This window comes from Podarcis tiliguerta (assembly GCF_965153285.1).
Source record: "Podarcis tiliguerta genome assembly, chromosome: 3".
Taxonomy (NCBI): domain Eukaryota; kingdom Metazoa; phylum Chordata; class Lepidosauria; order Squamata; family Lacertidae; genus Podarcis; species Podarcis tiliguerta.
The window spans coordinates 26974598-26993072 of record NC_139536.1 but is presented as its reverse complement, the minus strand read 5'-3'; the positions used below and the strand labels follow the sequence as shown (position 1 = coordinate 26993072).

General features: G+C 41.3%; 1 protein-coding gene across 5 annotated transcripts in view; it reads left to right on the top strand.

The window, feature by feature from the left end:
* The window catches only part of USH2A (usherin), a 418893-nt gene that overhangs the window by 156248 nt on the left and 244170 nt on the right, over positions 1-18475 (top strand). For all 5 annotated transcript variants that reach the window (XM_083433263.1, XM_083433262.1, XM_083433261.1 and 2 more), the window contains exons 31-32: positions 13257-13370; positions 18119-18280. In XM_083433263.1, coding sequence (XP_083289389.1) covers positions 13257-13370; positions 18119-18280 — 276 coding nt within the window. The remainder of the gene's footprint in view (positions 1-13256; positions 13371-18118; positions 18281-18475) is intronic.

Here is an 18475-nt window from a genome sequence, read left to right as displayed (position 1 = left end):
AGGGAGTGTATATTTTATAAATGGCTAACACTGAAAAGACAGTTGTTACTTTTTAGATTGTACTTTAAAAATATGGTTTGCCTTTTTCATTCTCTGTGTTAGTTTTTTTTAAAGAAATGAACCAGCAAAGACTGTACGCTTTGTTCAGACAATGAGGAAGAGGTATGAGATGCTCATGCTTCCTCCTTAGTGGGGGTGGGGGGTGGAGAGAAAATACTTAATGGACACGGGGAGATCCTGCAGGGTTTATGTTGTAAGGCAAGGGAGATCCAGCATTTGTTTCAGTACGGGATCTCTTCAGTGTACTTGGTGTCTCCTCTCAGTGGCAGGGAGGGGGAAACCTGTGGCCCTCCAGATGTTGCCAAACTACAAATCCCATCAGCTCCAGGGATTGTGGGAGTTGCAGTGCAGCAACATCTGGCAGGTCACAGGTTCTCCACTTCTGCTGCGTGATGAGGGGATGAGTGCATGGGTAGTGTAATATTGAAAGTGCAAATTCATTGAATTCCAGAGCCTCTGTAAGCAGGGATTTCCAGTCTCGTTCTGGGATGCAAGACATGTTTTTTTCTCACTTGGGTTATCCATATTTGAAAAAACTTAACATATGAAGTATCCTTGAAAAATAGCCTTCTATAGTGTGTTTTGTGGCAGTAGTTTTTTTAAAAAGAGCACAAATATTGACAACTGTAAGTCTTCTGGAGTAGTGAGGCACCTCATCAGACTTGTGTGTGTGTGTGTGTGTGTGTATTGCTGAGACATGAGTGTATGTGAAACTGCAGTGGAATAGAAATACAATAGTGGCTATACTGTTATGCAGTTATTCCAGGAAGTCATACATGTATGGGTAATTATATGATATCTTCTGAAGATTCATATGCCTGTATGCCAGAGGGGGAAATGACTTTCCTGAATACTTTTCCTGGACTTTTCTTCAGCTGAACTTTGCCTCTTTTGCAAATGAGATTTCAAGCCTCAGTGAATCAGATCTGCAGTCAGACAAGTGGAAAAATGCTTTTCCTGCTTGATACTCAGTATTTACCATTGTATCATCTAATGCACAATCTAAAAATCAGTATTGCCAAATCAAAATTCTCATAATTTGTCTCCTTCCCTTTATGTATCTGCAAAATACTTGTGCATTATCCTAGCAGAATAAGGATCATCCAATTGCTTTTTGTTGTGGTCTAAAATAACCCAGGCCACCTGGGTTATTTTTATTTATTTATTTAGAAGAGCCACTGCTCAGGGTAAAACCATCAGGGGGAAATATAGAAGAAATAAATACATATCACTTTTTAAAAAGTATGGAATAGAAATAAAGACAACAATAACATTTATGCATCTTACCCATGGTACTGTAGGTAGAAATCTTTAGATGAGCAACCTGGTGTGGATCTAGACACAGGAAAAAATGCTATCAATAAGTCAGAAATTGGATTGTTATAACAAAAGGGAAAAAAATCTCTATGGAAAACCATGTTTTAAAATTTCCTGCTCTCTAGCGCCATCTGGTGTTGCATGTTTATAGCACATTCAAATCGCTGTTTCTTTACTAATGTAGTTGAGTCCCTAGATGCTTCCCATGAGAAAGGTTGGAATACTGCTGTAGGAATAATGCCTCTCACATTTGTATAGAGGTCTCTCCTTGTCAAGGAGAAGGGGCCATGTACACAAAGAAGAATAAAAACTACAACAATGAACTCACAGCAGGCAGTGTTCTGTGTAGTCTAGTTGTTCAGTGGGAAAGCACAATGCAAAGGAAAACAGGAGGTGGAGGTTCAAGCCTCAAGGTATAGACTTCTGTGTTGGGGGTAGTGGTTGGGCAGCCAAAGACTATATATCCTTGGTGGAGTGCTATAATTAGCTACTGTCAGGATTGGGCCATCGGCAGGAGACTGGAATGAATCAAGAACCCAGAAGCACCTGGGTCCTTAAGGTATCCTGGGCCATTTTGAAGGGGAGTTGCCTTTGTCTTTTGCTCCCAGGCACAATGGGAAAAGGATGTGATAATGATTCGTAACCTTAGGCTGGATGCAGGCTAATGCAGACTATGGGAGAGACAGAGTTTAGATTTCTGTTATACAGTAGTACCTTGGGTTACATTTGCTTTAGGTTACATATGCTTTGGGATGCGGGTGGCGCTGTGGGTAAAAGCCTCAGCGCCTAGGACTTGCCGATCGAAAGGTCGGCGGTTCGAATCCCCGCGGTGGTGTGCGCTCCCGTCGTTCGGTCCCAGCGCCTGCCAACCTAGCAGTTCGAAAGCACCCCCGGGTGCAAGTAGATAAATAGGGACCGCTTACCAGCGGGAAGGTAAACGGTGTTCCGTGTGCTGCGCTGGCTCACCAGATGCAGCTTGTCACGCTGGCCACGTGACCCGGAAGTGTCTGCGGACAGCGCTGGCCCCCGGCCTCTTAAGCAAGATGGGCGCGCAACCCTAGAGTCTGTCAAGACTGGCCCGTACGGGCAGGGGTACCTTTACCTTTACTTACATATGCTTCAGGTTACAGACTCCGCTAACCCAGAAATAATGCTTCAGGTTAAGAACTTTGCTTCAGGATGAGAACAGAAACTGTGCTCCGGCGGCGCGGCAGCAGCAGGAGGCCCCTTTAGCTAAAGTGGTGCTTCAGGTTAAGAACAGTTTCAGGTTAAGAACGGACCTCCAGAACGAATTAAGTACTTAACCCGGGGTACCACTGTATACCGCATTGGCCCAAATATAAACCACCCTCCCCCCCCCAAATTCTGACCATGAAAAGTTAATGTGTCACTTATATTCACGACCTTGCAAAAATGGGCTTTTATGATATTGCTGCTGAAATAGCTGCCCTAGGTCTGTGGCCCTGCCTTGCTTTCCAAGGCTGGAATGGAGAGTGCCCCCCCCCCCGGGATTCCACCACGAGGGCCATCAGGGGTGCGCGACAGTGGCCCCCATCCTAACTGTGGCTCCCAAGCCTCTCCTGAACCGCCAGAAAGAAGGGGAAGGGAGGAAGACTGCCGACAAAGCGGCATGCCCCCCCCCAGGAAGCAGCACAGGGGAATGATACCCGTGGGATTGTCTTCTACATTTGCCATTTACGGGTATGAGTGCCTGTGAAATTTTAAGGGAGCGGCTTATATTCAGGTATTGTCTTTTTTTCCTCCCTCACCCCCTGAATTTTAAAGGTGTGGCTTATTTGTGGGTGCGGCTTATATTCGGGACAATACAGTATTTAAGAAGAAGAACCTATGCTTGATCATGCATTTGATTTATGCAACTTTCTGGATGTATCATTGATTGTTTTGTATCTGCTTTGAATAAGTTCTGGTTAGTAAAGATGCGTTTAGACATTTTCTATTCCAAAAGGAGTCAGCTTTTATTGCATCCAATTGCTGCACAATATTAATATCTGCATTACGGCAGTGTTCAACTTAGGCAACCTTTTTTGCAGTTATAACTTTTCACTGTTGTTGGGTTGGATATGACTGACCCCTAAGAAGCATAGGATTCTGATGAAAGGCTTCTTCCTCTCCCCCACACCTCCCAGTACTCGGCTGTTAACTATTGTGTGGTTGACTCTACCTATAGTTGAGCATAGACGTATGATTAAATTACATTGATATTAGTCCTGTTGTAGGATCATAAATCGAAATACATTAGTGAAATCATGGTTTCACTAATCCAAAGAAGTCCTGTAATGGTCTCCAAACTGTTTTATTAATATTGTGTTGATTAGGGACCTGCCATTACTGTGGAAGTTCCACTGCTGCGTTCCCTTCACCACCCTGTGGACAGATTGAGAAATATGCTTTAGGGAGACATAGAAGACAGAAGTGCCATGCCATCATTGCTCCAGTTTCTACTAGCTACTTTTGAGTGACATTCACAGCAAGAAAGAACAATCATTTCATACATTCATCAGTCAGTGCAGAGAATGTAATTGTCCATTGTCCTTGCCTAGGACAAGCATGGTGAGAGGAGAGATTTATTATACCCTCTCAAATATGTGAGCTCAAAAGATGTCAGGGAAATAATCTTTGCTCTCACTGTTTACTAATTACACAACCGTATGTAAGACAGACCTGATGCAAGAAAACCCCAAAACCTGTTTGAGCAATAGCTACAATGTTTGCTTGTCCATTGGTTGGCACAGAGCAGTCCATGTGTCCAATAATGCACTTTGGTCCTTCAAATAAATGATCCATCTTGATTTGGGATGGGGGAGCAATTCAATTCAGATCACAGTTTAAGGTGCATCTGTTTCATTTGCACTTTCCATAACTGTATCTGAAGTGAAACACAGCAATCCTTCAATATTCACATTTTTCTGAATTTTGCAATGCAGTTCTTCAGCCAAGTAAGGCGTACCAACATGCATGTGTTGAGGTAAAGTGTGCATTACAATGAATATATTAGTGAAAACTTACAAAATGCATTATATTAGGGGAAATTGCTTTGCAAAAATGTGTATATTTTGGGGGGTACATGGAATTTACTTACTTGACTGCCTAACAAGTAATACTCTGGTTTCACCTCAGATCGTATAAATCTTTCGCCTTTTACTAAAGATTTCCATGGGGAGGAACATTTATGAGTTTTCAACTAATGAGAGCCAGTGTGGTGTAGTGGTTAAGAGCAGTGGACTCGTAATCTGGTGAACTGGGTTTGATTCCCCACTCCTCCACATGCAGCTGCTGGGTGACCTTGGGCCAGTCACACTTCTCTGAAGTCTCTCAGCCCCACTCACCTCACAGAGTGTTTGTTGTGGGGGAGGAAGGGAAAGGAGAATGTTAGCCACTTTGAGACTCCTTAAAGGGAGTGAAAGGCGGGATATCAAATCCAAACTCTTCTTCTTCTAACACCATAAGCTCCCAACTCTGTATTTTGTTTCCTTTTTTGGTATCCTCCTCCCTCCACTCCTGGGCAAGACAGAGCAATAATAGAAAGGAAAGTTGCATTGCACAATGACACATTCATATCGATTATGACAAACTGTTTCAAATGGGAAAAAGAAGTGGCAAAACACAATTTATCTCTCTAAGTAGTTGCAGCAGTTTATGCTCAAAGGGTGAATTTAGGTGGTGTGTTCTACTGTCAAAGGTTCCTTTAGGGGAGGAACCACTTTAGGAGGATTCAGCTGCATGGGCTATGCTCTCAACGTCTGGAAATTTGACAGTGAACTCTCTTGTATAGATAGGGGTGTATCTGTTTTGTGGTGTTGTTTTAATATTTTCATGGAAAAATGTGCCTTGTTTTTGGTTCTCTGGTTGGGCTAATAGGAAGGTTGACTTATTTGTTTACTATCAAAGGTTCCAGCTTCTGTTTGAGTCGAAGAACTCCGTCAACATACTGGCATGTAGTATTGCAACATTTTAAAAAGAACAAATCAGTGTTAAATTTCCCAAAGTGACCATGAAGTGAAGTGGCTGTTCTTGATCCCATACTGACTCAATAATTTTGATTTTGTGTGTGTGTCAGTTTGGCTCTTACTGATTTGGATAGAAGAACAGCATTAATCCTTTGGTGTTAGTTGCACAAGTAAAATGTTCTTGGCACATTCTGAAAACTAGACTTTCTGGCCATAGCGTTTGAGCCATCAGTGAATCTAATGTAAATGCAACAGAAGATAAACAGATGTCAAAGCAGGGTCAGAAATGGAACCATAGAACTTCCCTCTAATGTTCCAGTGATGGAAGGGAGCAGTTTGAAAGTGCATTCAATAAGCATAAAGTAAGCATTATTGATGTTTTCAAAGTGTTAGCATCCCATGTAATGCTGGAGTGTTGGCTTCTCTATTAAGCTCTTTGGAACCAGCCCATCCAGAGATCTCACCACTAAGCGCTAATGCATTTTGCATTAACGCTTAACACCAACAAAGTGTGACTCACCACAGTGGTGGGGTTAAAAAAGAGAAGCAACAACACAGGGTTTCAGTTATCTGCAGCACATAAGCAAATGCATGAACCAAACCTTTAAATGTGATGTTTGCATGTGTGTTTATCTCTTCTTTTTTTTTTTTTAAGAAAAAATGTCAGAATGAGCTTTTTTGTTTTAAATAGCAAATTATATTTTAGTGGTTTGATGTTACTGAGCTTTGGGGTTCCATTGTAGTTTATATAGAGCTGCACTGAATTTTTGTGTTCTGACAATTTTTACATGGGCTTTTAAAGGGAAAGCAAAATCCCACTCAAAAACCTGCTGCCTTTCTGTCTTTTCCCCCATCCCCCCTCATTTATTTGCAGCCCATTTCAATGCTTTTCTTCTTCTTCACTCTATGTTCTTAGACAATTGGGTATCACATGGAGAATGTGATGATGTTATGGGGGACTGTGATGAGAGAGCTTGGTAGCTTATGAATAAAACAGGTTAGAGGTGGGGTAAGGTTGGCTTGGATTCCCAGCTCCCATATAATCCCTCATACATAATACGCCTCAGTAATGGTCATTCTACTTAAGTTGTCCCCTCAAAACACCTCTCAGGTCAAATCCATAACTCTGTTGCATGCAAAAGTCTCATGTTCCGTGGGCTTCAGTATTGACAGCAGCCACTTGTCATGGTCAAATCACATCCTGTTGACATGTAGGCTTTCAGCACCTTCTCCCTTTTTAGGGGAGGGGGACCTATGAGGATGGTCTGCTCTTGGAGGCTGATGGATCAAATGGGTTTCCAGATGGCCCTGTGAGATTTTCCAACTGATATGACTGGTGTTCCAGTTGAAGCATTGTCCAACCTCTAGAACAGCGGTTCTCAACCTGTGGGTCCCCAGATGTTGTTGGACTACAACTGCCATCATCCCTGAGCTCTGGCCTTGCTAGCTAGGGGTGATGGGAGTGTGATGGGAGTTGTAGTTCAGTAACATCTGGGGACCCACAGGTTGAGAAAGGCTGCTCTGGAACATCTGAATGGCTTGGACCATTGTCATGATAGTCTCTGAGAGCCCTCTCCTGCTTCATGGAGCCCCTTTGACTCCCAGTAAACTCCTAGTTTAGGGCAAGGAAATTAGCTGGGAGACTGCTTGAACGCAAGTGGAAGAAAACAATCAAATGCAATCAACTCTGGTTGAGGGCTCATCATCAAGCCTACCTAGTAGCAGTGAAGGCAGCAAAGAATACATACTTTGTTACCTCTATTATATCCTCTTTGTGCCATATGGCAGAGCTTTTCTGGGTAGTGAGGGGCCCCTTACAGTCTGGCCTGAAGGAGGTGGCAGAATTGATGGTAGCTCACTGTGACTTGTTTGCAAAGCAATATGAGGATAAAATTGCTTGCATCCACCGGGATATTGACTCCACTATTAAAGCAGATGAACCTGAAAGGGGGGTGGGTGACATTACTTTATGGTGGTCCCAGTCCTACTTGGATGGTTGTTTCTTGGGGAGTGCTCTTCGGCCCTGTGGAACCTTCATTATGGGGTTCCTCACGGTTTGATTTATTCTCCATCCTATTAAACATCTACATGAAACCGCTGTTTGGGGTCATCCAGAGGTTTGGAGTACATTGTCAGCAATATGCTGACCTAGGTTAAATTACTGCAACACGTTATATGTGGGACTGCCTCTGAAGTCAGTTTGGAAACTTCAGCTGGTGCAGAATTCAGTGGCCAGGGTGCTCACCAGGGCAAGATGGTTTGAGCATATAACCCCAATCCTGGCTCAACTGCACTGGCTGCCAATTAGTTTTGGGGCCCAATTCAGATTGCTAGATTTGACATATAAAGGCCTGCAATACCCCAAGGACCTCCTCTCCCCTTGTTAACCAAGCCAGACCTGGTGACAATCATCTGAGGCCCTTCTTCATGTGCCTCCTCCATGAGAGGTTCAGAGGGTGGCAACATGAGAATGGGCCTGTGCGGTTAATTGGTAAGTGTCACTAATTTGCATGAGACTACAATGCAGGGGCACAGGTGTGGACCTCCAGATCATTTTGTCTGGCTCTCAGAACTCCCCCTTAGCCATCTCCCCATCCCAGGCCACACACTTTACTAACCTTGCACCAAGCTTTCCTTGAGTGCTTTTGCCTGGCTGGAATGTGCCCCTGAGCTATGCTAATGCCTTCTGCTTGCCTGGATGGAGCTAATTTTTCCATGGTTATAATTAGCTTGCAGTGCAAAGATAAGAGTCACATCCATTGCTCTTTGTGTTTGCCTTCATTGTCGGCCTGTAGCCACCAGGAGGTTCCCCACAAGGTAATGTGGCCCTTAGGCTGATAAAGGTTCCCAACCCCTGTTATAATATTTAACTGGCTTCAATGTTGCAGCCCTTGGTCCCAATCTTGTAGCAACCTAAACAGCACAAGCTGTTATTTTAACACAGGGAGTTAAAAAGTCACTTGGGAATTTAGTACAGATATGTTCATATGCATTCACACGCACGTTTTAATAATAAAATGTAGTTTTGTATGTTATTTTAATTAATATATGAATTTTTGTGGACACCTTTTGGCTTGAGGAAAATTCAGAAAGATGTGGATTTTGAAGGATAGCCGTGTTCCTGTTTGCTTACCACAAAAATGTTAAAAAATGGGCAGCAGTGGGCAGAAAATACCGAAAGACATACATCGGTCTAATGCTTGGTAGATGTGATTATGAAATGCGTTAACTTTGAATAAAGTCTTGGGGAATCTGTTGCATCTGACCCTTCTGGCTGCACCCCTTGCCTCACACAAATGCCTGCAGTTGGTAGGTATGAAAAAAGTACACTTCTTATTTACATAGTTCAGTAAGGTACTTTTTCCTCCTCTCTCAGCTGCCAACCTAGCTGTTTGGCTAGCATCCACTGTAATCTGTTCTCCTTCATTATGTTAATCTGTGGGCGGAAAGATTTCTGTCATCTTCAAATCGCTTGTACAGCAATGGTAAACACCTTGGCCTGTCTGTAATTGGACAGGTGTCTGCATTGGTGTCACCCAGCTTTTAATTCAATTAAAGAACTGGCTGCTCTGCTCTCATTACCCACTCATTTCCTCTGCACTTCCAGTCAGTCAGTGAAATTTATACTCAGCGCCTGCCTATCCTGCAGTACAAAGTCAGCAGCCCCATAACTAAGATCCTCATTGATGTACACACACATTAATTTATAGCTGAGCAAATTAAATTATGCATTGTTATGAAAATATTCTGAGACTGTCATAGGTACTTGTAGTGGGTTTTAGGAAGAACTTTTATCTTAAAACATAATCATGCATTAGTTATGACAGCTGAGTGGTTGATAAAGCACTGGATGTGGGGCCCCCCAAAAAACTTTGTCTTGAATTTTGGTCAGTTCTATATTGCCCTGTGAATATCCTGGTATGCCCAAATGCTAGAGTTCACCAACAACACCTACACACTATTTTAAAAAAGCTAAATGAGCACATTTCTAGCTAGAATGTGGATTGTAATTGAGTTGATTGCAGAGTAGCATTGGGACTAAAAACGGTGTATGTGTTCATCTATAAAACCCATCATCATCATCATCACCATAAGATAATTATGACTTCCCAAGTTAACCTCAGTTTTTTTTAAGGATATTAACTTCAGTTTTTTTAAGGATGCAGCAATATAAAGTAGATCCAGTTTCCTGGGAGTATGTTTATTTCTGAGTATACATGTATAGGTTTGTACTGTTAATTTACATATTTGTCAAACATAAACACTCATAAAAGCATTAAAAAATTAATAAACAGTAGAATAAAATTAATCAAAAATACCATAAATATGAACAGTGCTTTTTCTGGGGGTAGACAGGGGTACACATACCCCTAATTTTTGTGTGAATCTTTGTACTTTTGTCCATTTACTGTATTTATTTCCCTCAGTTTGAACCATAAAATTGTGGTTTTCTTGAGTCAAAATGGGAATACCCCTAAACATTTTTTAAAGAAAAAAAGCACTGCATATGAATAGCTATATCCACAAAATTCTGTCTTAATCACTGAACCTTTAGTTTGTGACAAGAGTACTCTGATCCCTTGTCATATTTGCAGTATAATACTGTATAATACTACTGCAATGCAGGCAGGTTCTTCCTTTAAGAAATATTACGTCACAGCAAAAGTTCTAGTCTTTTTTTAAAAAAAAGAAAACACATGGTAGATTACAGGCAGTAAATCAATTGAAGGTACCACTCTTTCTGCCCAGTGAAGGGAACCTTTGGAAATAAATTAAAATTCCAACACAGACATTTTGACACAGTGACCCCATGAAACTGAATAATGTCATTTGTTAAATATGGATGTAAAGTTAAGAGTGTAGCAGCGAACTGAAATCACACCTAGCACAAGAGGTCCACTTGGTATGCAAAGCAAGTTTTTTTATTATTAAAATAGCCCCTGTTTAATTATTAGTAATATTTAATTTAATATCTGTTTCAGAAGACAAACCTTGAGGCCTTATTTTGATTTATCTGAAGAAAATGAAGAAAAACCAGCAGTGTTGTACCATCAGGCTGTGGTTTTTAAATTTTCATTTACATGCCATTCTTAATGAAAAAGCACAACAGCTAGGCAGTATATGAAATGCAGCTCAAATATAAAGATTTTTTCTTATTATATTTCTGTTTTTTAATAAGTTTTATTAAATAGCAAGTGTATATTGTAGAATTACCATATAATATTTCAAGTGAAACAATTATCTGTTCAAAATTCCTAAGTGACATTGAACAATATTTAAAAGATGGTCAGTGATAAAGATGGTTTAAATTGTGGCTCATCATAGTTCTTGGTATATGTCCCAGTTTTGAATTTCATTGGTTTTGCAGGACAGGGTGAAAGCTTCCCCTCCCCGCCAGTAAGATTGTATTAACCTTTGAGAAGTGAGTGAATTTAAATAAAATTGACAAACCTTTGAAATACGAAGTGGTCATATTTGATGGGAGGGAAGCCAAAAAATACAGAAGAAATATTTGGTATAACACTACTCTGCATTGATTGATGGCCTTGCAAGTTCACCTATTGGGGATTGATGAGAAGATGGGCATCATTTAAACACATTGTTGTGTATTCGCAACCAGGGTGGTTCAAGAACAAAGAAATGGTACCTACTCTTTCAATTAATAGATGTGGGTAAAATGGGGTTTCTAAATCATGCTTGGGAACCAAATGGTGGTAGTAATTCTTGATCGATTAACACAGAGGTCTGATTTATATGACTCAGCCCACAGATAAATCTGTTTTTCTTGTAAATGATTCAGTCGCATCCTATCATGGTTTAAATGCACTTAGCACATCTCTGTCTGTTCATATGTAGCAACAGTGCACCAGTGATCAATGCACACCATTAGCATGCTATAAAGGTAAAGGGACCCCTGAACATTAGGTCCAGTCGCGGACGACTCTGGGGTTGCTGCACTCATCTCGCTTTACTGGCCAAGGGAGCCGGTGTTTGTCCGCAGACAGCTTCTGGGTCATGTGGCCAGCATGACCAAGCCACTTCTGGCGAACCAGAGCAGTGCACGGAGATGCCATTTAGCTTCCCGCCAGAGCAGTACCTATTTATCTACTTGCACTTTGACATGCTTTTGAACTGCTAGGTTGGCAGGAGCAGGGACCGAGCAACGGGAGCTCACCCCCTCACGGGGATTCAAACCGCCGACCTTCTGATCAGCAAGCCCTAGGCTCTGTGGTTTAACCCACAGCGCCACCCGTGTCCCCTTAGCATGCTATGCTATCCCTAAATATGGATGGAGCCGGTAGATGTGGTAAGTGCATAGGGGAAGGCCTACAGCTCAGGGTTAAAGCCTCTGCTCTGCATGCAGATGGTCACAGTCTTTCAGGTTTCAACCCCTGGCATCTCCAGGTAGGGCTGGGAGAGACTCCTGTCTGAAATCCTGGAAAGCCTCTGCCAGTCAGTGTAGACAAAATTAAGCAAGATGGAACTTGCTATAAGGTAGCTTCCTATGGTACCTAAATATCGTGTGATATTTATCCATAAAATTTGCGGGCCGCTTTTCACCTCATATGTGGTGCGTGTACACAAACATGTCTATTTAAACCTCAGTGGCTGCTTTGGGGAGAGTGGAGAGCAATTCTGGTTTTGCACTGGTCATTTGGCCCAGAGTGTAGCAGCTAGAGAAAGTGCAACCCCAATGGAGGGGGTTGAAATGATCAGATGCAGCCCTCTTGCCGGGCTGTGCTGTTGCAGAGGCCCCTGCGGACAGAGTGAGGCTGAGTGGACCAAGTTGAAAAATTAGTTTACTTTAGTCTGAAAAGGGCATAAGTGAGAAGCGAAAATGCTCCAGTAGCCCATAAAAACTGGACAAATAATTGTAACTAATTAATTTCCCCTAATTCTTTCCTATGGTTATTAGACTTGCCAAACTGAATTGTGCCTGAAGCAAAAGTTGGAGGCAATATGGCTTCTTCTTTGGACAAAATATTCATGTCAAGTGATTTTTTTAGAGAAGTGGGGGGAGGTATTTAGATGGGCTGGGAGGTTGGGCTGCATAACCCTAGATTGCCCCTGAATTTAACCTAAAGCAAAAATATTGAACCAGGCATTATAAATCAATAGGTAAAATCAATGCGTGAATGGGGGATTGGGACTGGATCCACCAGTCGTGGCCCTGACCTCCACATATCGATTATTCCTTCTGCACAAAATCTGCATCAATAGGTTCTGGACTAAAGTAGATGTTTTGAATGCAATTAACATGCACATTTTTCTTATGTAAGTAGCTGCCACAGTGAAGCCTCCAAGTCTTGCAGGTGGGCAAGGGAAGCTTGACTCTTTTTCTCCTAGCTGTGATCCTGACCAACATTCCTCTCCCAAATGTCTGTTTGCATTTCAAGCGAAATTCCCCTCCCCCCCATCCCAAGACCTTGCTCAGACTTTCCTGTGACTGATGTTTACATAACAAAAACGATACATGTTAATTACATTCATGCAATTAATGTCACGTCTAATTTCTGCGCGTGCAATATGCATCCTTTTAAAATGCAGGGTACCGATAGTGTACACAGAATCAGATGTACCGACCAGTTAACACAGGGAGGTCAGGGATGAGGCCAGTGGGCACTATCTTGATTCTCCTTCCATGTGTTAAGTTTCAGAATTTCTAAATAGGGTAAAGATTAAATCGGAACATCCGGCTTGAGCAAAACCTCTGAGAAATCTCCGGGGAAGTTTTACAGCAAGGCTATCAATATTTCTCAGATGAGACTCGACCTGTCCCTGTCTATTGTAAACATATGATGTACAACTAGATTCACTATTGTGCTAAATTATCTTAGGGCATATCTTAATGTTCTGTGATCCTTGCATATTGTACACACCTCCACAAAGCATTGCTTATTTCTTTTGCAGGCATCCTGACAGGCTTGCAGCCCTTTGCAAAGTATGCTGTAACCCTAACGGCCTGCACTTTGGCTGGCTGTACTGAGAGCTCGCATGCCTTGAACATCTCCACTCCACAAGAAGGTAAAGTAATTTCAAAGGTCTTGACTTCCACATTTCAGTCATGAATAATAAAATAGGAGAGGAGCTAAATGCTGCAAAGCCATTTGCTGGAAAACCCCAACCTAATTTGATGACAAAGTGCATTGCCAGACCATAATTGCTCCATTTTTTGGGGGGTGCTAAAATGAATCAAACTCCATACCCTTTAATGACATGCATCTTTAATAGCTGTAATGCAGATTAATGGGCTTTTTAATTGCTGTTACATTGTTCATGCAAGAGCCTTGTCATTAATATGAAGCATCTGAAAGATTAATGAAAGCTTCCTCATTTTACTATGGCTCAGAAGTAAATCTAGAGACAGTCTGACTAAAAAGAATTGATTGTATGGCACAGTATGAAATTGAGAATCAAATGGTTGATTTCCATGGTCTCTTTTAACTGCTAAACACCAGCACAGGCAACAATTATTTCAGCCTGATGGAACCTCAAAATGCCAATTGGGCCGTTTATTAATCTGTTGTACTTGAAACTTAAAAGTTGCAAGCATAAATTATCATTTCTGAAGCTGGTATTAAGCTCAAGAGCAGCAAGAAAGAGATAATATGTTCGGGTTTTGCTTTTAGAGACTAGCTCAGTAACTTCTGTGTATCAATTACTGAGGAAAGGGTTCTCGAAAGATTTGCAGGATATTTATCTTAAACATAAAAGAAAATAACTTGAGCCAGATTGTAAAATTACACCAGTCCATAGCTTTCCCCATGAAATCAAAATTGCTTGTTTTCTTGATGGCAAATTTATGCTACCATAACAGAAAGAAGGACCTGGCCCTAATACTGTTTCAAAGAAGGCCTATAAGTTAACACAACCTTCTTTGTTTCTTGGATTACTCTATGGATGATTTTCTTTTAAGAATTTACCTTCCAAAAAGTTTACCTTCAAGTGATGCAGTAGCAGAAGGTGATGCTGACATCCTAAGGAGACAAAGTTCACACCCCAGGCTGTTCATATCGAGAATAACAGACGGTGGAATTTCCTCACATTCACTTTTACCTCCTAATCTGCCATAATAGATCATTCACTCTTATCACCCTAGATAGCTGCCTAATAATTTTAGAATCTGCATACTCAAAAGAAGTGTGGCTCATCAGTTGTTGCTTCTGAGTTGGAGTTGTTATTGCTGGCATTCGTCTGTCTCGAGAAACTCATTGGGTAGGCTTAAAGTGAAACTCCTCCCCTGCTAGCAAAAAAATCCAACCCTCCAATTTTATTTTACCTATTTTTATTTTATTCAAAGATTTATATTCCACCCTTGAAATAAAATTTACGAGGTCATCTTATACAACTCTGAATTAAAATGGCATACTAAAATACAAAGTTGCAAGAACAAAGCCCCAAAAACAAAAACAAAATTCTGGGTTAAAGACTTTGGTTATAAAGCTTGTAGAATAAAAGTTTTGCCTAGTGCCAGAAAGATAACAATGTAGGTGAATAGTGTGCTCTATAGGCAGTGTGCCACCACTGAAAAGGCTCTATCTGTGCTTTCTACCTGCCACAATTCATTTGAAGCAGGAACCCAGATATCTTCCAACCATCATCTTAGTGTACCCTCAGAAGTAATCAACAAGCGATTGCATGTTAGTTGTGGGTAGGTGTGGCTTAAGGAAGCAGTGGGCGGGACCATAGCCCAAAATGGGTGGGGCCACCCATTCCTCTCTTTCTCTCTCCTCCCTCTCCCTGTCTGACACCCCCTAGAGGTTTTAACTGATTGATTGCAGGTGGTTTTGAATTTATTTATTTATTTCAGCAATTTATATAGTGCTTAATTATAATTGTCTTGGTACAGTGTACAGTGAACTCAACAAATACAATAAAGATACAAATCGGTTAAAACCTATAAAATCAGAAATGACTTAAAATGGCTGCTGAACTAAAAAGGACTTCAATATACACTAGAAGTTCAACAAGGAAATGAGTCCAAGGCCACAAATTTCCCATGCCTGATGTACAGCCAAGGTGATATGGGACAAGGCAAAATGGGTTGCCAAATCTCCTTCCTCCTCGCAAACAGCACCCCTTATTTTTGAGGGCCAGCATTGGGAGGTATGCCTTGGCTGGCAGACCTGCTGGCTCTCAGTAGGGGAAGGAGCTAGCAGTCTTTTCTAGAGAGGACTATACACTCATGTCTTTTACAAGACTGCTTTGCAGACAAAAATAAGGTGGTTTTTTTGCTTGCAAAAGGTGTGTGTCTGCTCCATTTGGGATTTGAATCATTCCAAATTATTTTTCGAGGTTTTGTGAGAATTCATAAGGAATCATCCTGAGCCTGCATGCATTCATTACAAGCATATCTGAATGTAATCCATTTAACTCCAGCCATTCCCAAAAGTTGAATCAAAAACCCAGTCAAACCTGGGCAGTGTGTATGGAGGTCCTGGGCTGCCCAGACTCCAAGACCCCCCTCTTGACCTCACTGATGTGGTTCAAATGAAAGCAGAGCAATACATCTGGCACCAGCTTGGCTGCAGGAGTTGGCTGGAAGGAGGCATACAATACGCCATCCAACCATTTTAGGAACTCCATTCTGGATTTGTGTAGGATTTAGTGGATATGGTAATTCTCATGCAGACTGGCTTTTAGTTCCTTAATCATAACTATTTGTGCACTGTTTATATGAATCTATGCACAGATGCCATTAACAAACATCAGTTCTAGGTTACATTGAAATGTATCTTTCAGTATTTTCTATTTATTTATGTATTTAAAATAATTTATATCCTGTTTTTTCTCTCTCCCTGAAGAGAACACTATAGCGTACAATAAAGAGTAAAAAGCAATAAAATGTCTACTGAGATACTAAAGTCCCATTCCAAATCCCTAAATCCAGTTAGCATCTAGAGTCTTCTAAATGCACTCACTGATATTTTAGTGAATTGATAAGTTAATGTTCTGCTACTATTTGTCAATGAAAATTAGATTATTTGTGGATGGCTTTGAAAAAAACAAACAAATTGCAAATACATAAATATGGAAGTCAAGCATTACCATGGACTTTACTAAATATAATAGTATCTGAGGACTTCTTTTGTAAAGCATTTAGCTCTTATTTTTATCTTCTAAATACTTGCAGTAGTGTAAACGAGCATTCTATAGGTGATTTGGGAAATAATCTCATTTATGCAGATGTATTGTCATGTATATAATGATTTTTTTGCTTCACAAAAAAATCAAATAAAGCCATGGGGAACATGTGTTTTATCCCTCAGAAGGATTGGACACAAAGTCAATGTAAGCAGTTTCTATTTTGGGATGCTCATGTTGCATGCATAGTAACAATCCACTGATGATACAGAAGAATGACAACAATCATACCCTCTAGCTTTCATCATTTCCCCATTGAACCATTCATCATTTAACATGCACATTGCCAACCAGTATTGGCTGATGCTATGCAAAAGGCTTGTGAATGATCAGGCTGCACTTGGATCAACAAGGCTGTTCCACAGCTTAGAGCAATGACAGAAGATTGCGGAGACCCTCTCTGGCATTGATCAGAATGGCGTTCAGTGTAAATAGCTATGGCATTCAGGTTTTCTCTCATCCATCCCGACTGGATCAGGCCCTCCTTGCTCCTGCTTGAAGTCTTTTACACAGCACTGAGTATGCAGATTGCTTAGTAGTATTTCTCATTGTACACAATTGTATTAATTAATTCTTCTACACCAACTTTGTGTACTTGTCAAAATGGAAAAGCAGAAAGTACTGTACCATTGTACCTACCTGGACGGTAGTTTTCCTTGTCCAGTGTTGCATCGCTGGGTTGGGCTTACTTGTGTCTCTGGTGGATGACGGCAGGAATACCTTTTACAGGAAAGAGGTTGACCCCATCTTCAGTTTTGTGTACTGGGGGGGGGGGCAAGGGTAGCTGATCTCCCCTTGTCTCTAGAGCAATGGGCCCACTTGTCTGATCTGGGAAATCCGTTCTCTCACAGATCATAGGAGAGGGAGCAGTTTGGCCCTCTTAGTTGTACCTGTAATGATCCTCTGGTACCAAAGGGATAGCGGCTGTAACTACTGCTGCAAAGGGCCGTTCCAATTCCCTGGTTGGGGGCGGCGGCGATTGATGCCCATGCCTGTAGAGTTTCCAGCAGACTTTTTCGCATCCTAGCTGCTGCCAATCCCAGCTGTGATCCACTACTGTGGCCCACAACTATGATTAGTGAAATAAAATAAACGTTTTAGCTGGGTGGAAATACCTTGGGAGAGCCTGGGAAAGCTGCCCGCTTCTCTGTCTTCCTAAGTCAGATGGAGGAGAAGGAGGGAAGGGGGAGAAATACTTAAAACTGCTTTTTTTTTAAGAAATAAAAAGACAGTAACTTGTAAGAGGGCTAAAAAGTGAAACAAGGAAGAATAAAGTAAGCCAAGATGAAGAAATAAGAGGAGCCAAAGGGAATGCGATTGCTTTGTCGAAGCAGAAGTGAAAAACTGAAGAGAGGGCAGCCAACTTCCTGACAAAGCTACTCCTGCCTTCGTCCTCTAGAGGTGCAAATAAGACCAAATCAGTGGTGCTACACTGGCAAGCACAAATGGGGGTTTTATTTTTAAAAAAATACATTTTCAATATATGTTAATTTTATATTGTTAAGTTGTTGTCTCCAAAGTCTAAACAATTAGCTATCATTGTCTTAAATTTTATTACAGATTTCAATGTAAAGTCTACTTTAGGTGTTATAAATTTTTCCTTCATTCCCTCCCCCCCCCCCCCACAGCTCCACAAAATGTCCAGCCACCTACAGCTATTTCATTTCCCACATCTCTGTTCCTGAGTTGGGCTCCACCAAAAACACCAAATGGGATTATAACGCAATATTATTTATACATGGATAATCAGCTTATTTATACTGGAAATGAAACAAAACATATTGTCAAAGGTGAGTTATTTTTCAGAGTCCTGTATGGAATGCAATGGAGAAGATATATTTCCACCTTCGTGTTTGGCATTTTAGACTGATTACCCTTTCTGAATCAAGCACCAGGCAATGTGGAATACATATGCGCAGGATATTCAATTCCAGTCCTGCTTCCCCTTTTTTTCCACTACACCACTCCAATAGTCAGCCAGCGTT